We start from the raw sequence: 5,390 nt of genomic DNA, 5'->3' as shown, positions 1-5,390 counted from the left end.
AGGCTGACGCCACGGCACTCACTCTACCCGGGCAAAAGAGTTGAGAATCTGTCTCCAAAAAAAAAAAAAAAAAAAGACCAAAGATGCCCACCTTGGAAAGCAGCTGATAATGTTCAACACTGTCTCCTTGGTCACAAATTTTGATTGATTGCTGTTTTATTTTAGGCCCCCTTTTAAGAGAAAGATATATGAACAATCTCAAGTGAATTCTAACAGAATCATATCCAGTTGAAACTATTACAATACAAGATATTTTAAGAATGAAGGAAACCAAAGCTTCTTCCCATACTGAGTGTTTTCTGACAGAGAGATATTTGTGTATTCTCCACCCAGGCCTAACCACCCTTCCACACAAATCCAGCTCTTGCACAAGCTCTTACCTAACGCCTTGGAGAAAAGGTAGAACCAAATTGTTCAACATTGCATTTTTTATTTAACTTGACACTCACTGTGAAAATAAAGCCAAAAGACAAAGTGATGGGGATGTTTTACAAAATAAACACAAAGTAAGAAATGGATCCTCTCAATATTTAAGGTTTCTATGTGTGTGTGTCTATCTCCCTAAATGACATACTATATTTTTGATCTAAGTAGTTGTTCTTTATGGTTGGAATTGAATGCTAATATTGCTCATTAGAACTAAATCTGTTTTTATTACTTTTTTCTTTACAGGGTCGTCATGTCAAAACAGGCCAGCTTGCAGCCATTAAGGTTATGGATGTCACAGGGGTAAGTATCTTTATCTTGCCATCTCAATAGGTATGCAGATGCTCCTTGACTTACCATGGGGCTGTGTCTTGATAAATCCATTGTAAATCAAAAATATTGTAATTCAAAAGTTCATTTAATACAACTAATCACGGCTTAGCCTAGCCTACCTTAAACATGCTCAGAACACTTACGTTAGCCTACACTTTGGCAAAACCATCTAATGCAAAGCCTATTTTATAATAAAGTGTTGAATATCTCGTGTAATTTATTGACTGTGGTACTGAAAGTGAAAAACAAAATGGTTGTAGAGGTACTTGAAGTATGGTTTCTACTGAATACAGATCACTTTCACACCATTGTGAAGTCAAAAATTGGTAAGTTGAAGCATCATAAGTTGGGGACCAGCTGTGTATTTGTAATAGAGAAGATAGTGATAAAAAATGTTTTTCAGGAAAATAATCTTCCTAAATATCTAATATCTTTCCCCATTTGGAGTTAATATAAAGAAGTAAGAGTATGCAACAGCTGATGGAGGAGACATGGGTACATCATTTTAATTAAATTTGATACCTACACACTGCCTTACATAGAGTGAAATGAATGCCAATAATTTACATAAACAGAACCATAGATATTTGCATATGAAGTCAGAACAAGGATTTCAAGGCATTAAATGAATAATACTGAGATTATTCAGAAGACATGAGTCTTAATAGTTTTCCCAAAGTCTACCTAACATTGGAGTAGGCAAGACCTTGGATAGCTCTAAAATCCTAGTAGGATATTTAATGTGAATATTTTCCCAAACAAAATATTATTGACCAGATATTCACAATAAACACAAAATCTTATCATTATAGAGCAACACTGAAACTGAATTTCTACCTGGATGATCAAAAGCAATCTAAGGAATAGACTTAGTTTTAAATACAATCTAATGCTTTCAATCCTTTCGCTAGGTCTATTCAAAATATTTTAATGCCTTTTCAAGAGTATAGAGTGAAAATCAGACATGAAAGGATTCACTGGACATCAAAAGCATGTTAATAGTTTTGTATTGTCCTGGGAATTTTTCTAAGATGTCTGTCTGCTGTACATGAAAGCTAGAAGACCAAAGTCTTCCATTCGGCCCAGAAGTGAATTATTCAATATAAGTAGACATAGAATGAACGGGTCACACACAGATAACAAGAATAATATACAAATAATAAAGACACTCAGTGTGTCTGTACATTAGATTTCAACTCATACCTTTTGAGCCCCGTTTGTTACCTTTGATAAGCGTCTGTTATATGGTAGTTACCTGTGATAATACAAATTTTATTAATTTTTATTTATACCACACATTGTACTGACTTTTTTTTTCTTACTCCTATTACTGATCAGAATTCCTTTTTAAATTACTTATATTTTTATTCAGTAAAAAATTTTGTTCCCATGTGTTTACTACTTGGATAAAGTACTACTTCTATTTATTTGTTTTAAATACATGATTCAAGTTTCAGATGTTGCAAAATAGTTCACATATTCAGTGCCAGTTAGTTTATTAATTCACCTGGCCTTTACTGCATAAGAAACTGCATGGAAATTATATTAATTAGGTTTAAGCTCTGCCACTTGAAACAGGAAACCCAAATGAACAAAATAATAAAGGATTAAGCATGATAGAGGTGTCATGCTCTCTCATGTTGAAGGAGTCTAGAGGCCGACCGTCCAGGGCTGTGTGTCAGTGATGCTGTAGAGTAGAAGGATGTTCTTATCCTTCCGTTCCATTATTCTAATGCATGGCCTCCACGCTTAAGGTCACTTTGTGGTTCAAGATGGTTGTTGATTTTCATTGATCACACTCTATGATAGGAAAAAAATGGGGGGGAGCAAAAAGGTACAGAAGATCCCCTTATGGTGAAATCTTTTGTACTTTCATACAATATTTCTACTTACTTCTGCCTTCATTGCTGTATCTAGCTGCAAGAGAAGCTGGAAAATGTAGGTTTTTTTTTTTTCTACCAATGTGTCAATTAAAAATCTAGGTTCTGTTAGTCAGAAATGAAGAGAGAGTGGATATTGGAATGTTCAATTAGCAGAGTCTGACACAAAAATTAAAATCAGATACTATCAGTCTCTACATAGAAACTCATTATAAATGTGCAAACCATTTACAAAGCTCCAACCACAGAACAAATCAGAATTTGTTTTGCAATTCAGCTGAAGTCATACTACTGTATTTTCCTTGGAGTGAGTAGGATCTCTGTATAATGAGATGTGCTTGGCAGTTTAACAACTAATGGTTGTGGATGAAGTCCAAGACATTCATGCTGTAGATTGAGTTCTATTGTGTGGTTCTGAAGAACTACAGTTGAATTCCGCTGACATCATTAATCTCAATGCATAAAGTGTATGTTGATGCACAAAGTATGACTTGAAAGCACTGAATATTACTCTTCTAGTTTCTGGTTCTATCTGTGAGACTTTTAATTTCAGAAAGCCACTCTTACTATTGCTAGATCACCTTACTTGAAATTAAAAGTTACAGTTATTTGACCCAGAGGATGTATTTTAAGTTTGAAGAGTGTCAGTTAGCCTTTCTAAACTGGGTTTCATTAGGCAACTAAGCCCTACAGAAAATGATTTGAGAGATTATTTTCTCATTCTCCCAAGGAAGGTATGGAGGTAAGGCCATTTCAGATGCAAAGCAGTGTCAATCCATATACAATGAGTGCTTTATAGTATTTAGGCTTAATCCTCTTGGAGAACCCCTGCTGAAAAGAGCTAGATAGTTTATGTGATTTAGTCACATTATTGATGATGACCCTTAACAAAGGCCAACATGGATACACATCAGGAAATGATTTTCTTATTTGCATGGTGTCATGGTAGCATCAAATGACTTTTATGTCACCCCCTTACACATCACAGTCAGCATAAGATTTCCTTTGTGAAACTCATGTAGGGCTTTTGGGAAACAATCTATTCCATTTTGCCATGTTGTCTTTTGTGTATTATGGAATGCTGCAAAAGCTTCTTACCAATTATTATAATTGTGCTCATTATAGCTGCTCTGTTAAAAACCGAGATGAATTCTCAAAGGTCATCTTTGTTAATTGTATGCTATGACCTACTGCAAAGTTACTATAGTTTATTGTAATGAAATTGATAAAGCCATAAGCTTGAAATCAATTTTTAAATTATTGTTTTTATTCTGGATCACATCTTTTTTATAGAAAATAGCCACAGAGAAAACTGGATAAAATGCTTATATCCCTGCAGTTTTAGAGCTGAGACACTCCAATATTTGTCAACATTTGCTTCAGAATTAGTGCTTAAACTCAGAGTTAGTCTTTGAAGTTCTCTTAGTTCCTGAAATCATTATGGAAATTTCCCCACTTCATCACTTTCTGAGGATTCCTTCCTGACTGTATTTGAGTTCTCCAGATTCACCTACAACATCTACCCTCTAGAGTAGTGTTTCTCAAAGTGGGCTACCAGCATCAGTGGGCAGGCTCAAGAGAATTGCAGATTCCTAGGCCTGCTGCAGAATTTCTGGGTGTAGCCTCAAAACCTGCCTTTTCTACAAGCTCCTCAAGGAGTATCACATACACCAAAGTGAGAAGACCACTTTTCTAGAGTCTTGTATTTATTCTCTTCTGGCCACCAAGTGTGAAGGGACTGTGGTTCTTTGATAACCCTGTAAATAATTTCACTTTCGTTTAAATAAAAATTCCTGGTGTAGGCCGGGCGCGGTGGCTCACGCCTGTAATCCTAGCACTCTCTGGGAGGCTGAGGCGGATGGATCGCTCAAGGTCAGGAGTTCGAGACCAGCCTGAGCAAGAGCGAGACCCCGTCTCTACTAAAAAATAGAAAGAAATGATCTGGACAACTAAAAATATATATAGAAAAAATTAGCCGGGCATGGTGGCGCATGTCTGTAGTCCCAGCTACTTGGGAGGCTGAGGCAGTAGGATCGCTTGAGCCCAGGAGTTTGAGGTTGCTGTGAGCTAGGCTGATGCCACGGCACTCTAGCCCGGGCAACAGAGTGAGACTCTGTCTCAAAAAAAAAAAAAAAAAATTCCTGGTGTAAACTAGTTCCTGAAGTGCATATAGGACTTAATGAAATAATAATATTGTATGCTTCCACCTTTACAATGAATGGTCCTGATTATATCTCTCAGGACACATTGGGTTGTCATACCAAACCTCCACTCAGACTACATGAAACCAAAAGGGAATGTACTGGCTTGTATAAATTAAAACAAATAAACCTGACATGATTAGGAATTTTGTCTCTCCATCTCTGGGCTCTGCTTTCTTCCCAGGCTCATGTTCTCGTTGCCTCTTTACCATTAGTCCTAGCAAAAGTGTCAGTCTGAGTATCAGTGTCCAGCTTGGGGTCGTGTCCCCAGCCCTGGACCAGTCCCTGATTCTCTTCAGCCGCGTCTGGTTGGATGCGTGGCTCTGCCACTGGGACTGAGAGTGGGGAAGGTTGATGCCTCAGAGAAGAACCTGAGAGCTCGTATAGAAAGGCTGGAAAGATGCTGGATAGACATAGTGGGTGTGTTTAAAACTGATTTGGGGGCCGGGCGCGGTGGCTCACGCCTGTAATCCTAGCTCTCTGGGAGGCCAAGGTGGGCGGATTGTTTGAGCTCAGGAGTTCGAAACCAGCCTGAGAAAGAGCGAGACCC

The 5,390-nt window shown here is 37.6% G+C and overlaps 1 protein-coding gene across 1 annotated transcript in view; it reads left to right on the top strand.

Moving 5' to 3' along the window:
• Positions 1–5,390, top strand: part of TNIK (TRAF2 and NCK interacting kinase) — a 288,393-nt gene that overhangs the window by 138,083 nt on the left and 144,920 nt on the right. Inside the window, 1 exon segment of the mRNA XM_012640167.1 lies at positions 673–729. Within this exon segment, the coding sequence (XP_012495621.1) occupies positions 673–729 (57 nt within the window).

Source organism: Propithecus coquereli, unplaced genomic scaffold (assembly GCF_000956105.1).
Source record: "Propithecus coquereli isolate 6110/MARCELLA unplaced genomic scaffold, Pcoq_1.0 Scaffold15, whole genome shotgun sequence".
Taxonomy (NCBI): domain Eukaryota; kingdom Metazoa; phylum Chordata; class Mammalia; order Primates; family Indriidae; genus Propithecus; species Propithecus coquereli.
The sequence above is the reverse complement of the archived record's forward strand: the minus strand, read 5'-3'. Positions and strand labels throughout refer to the sequence as shown.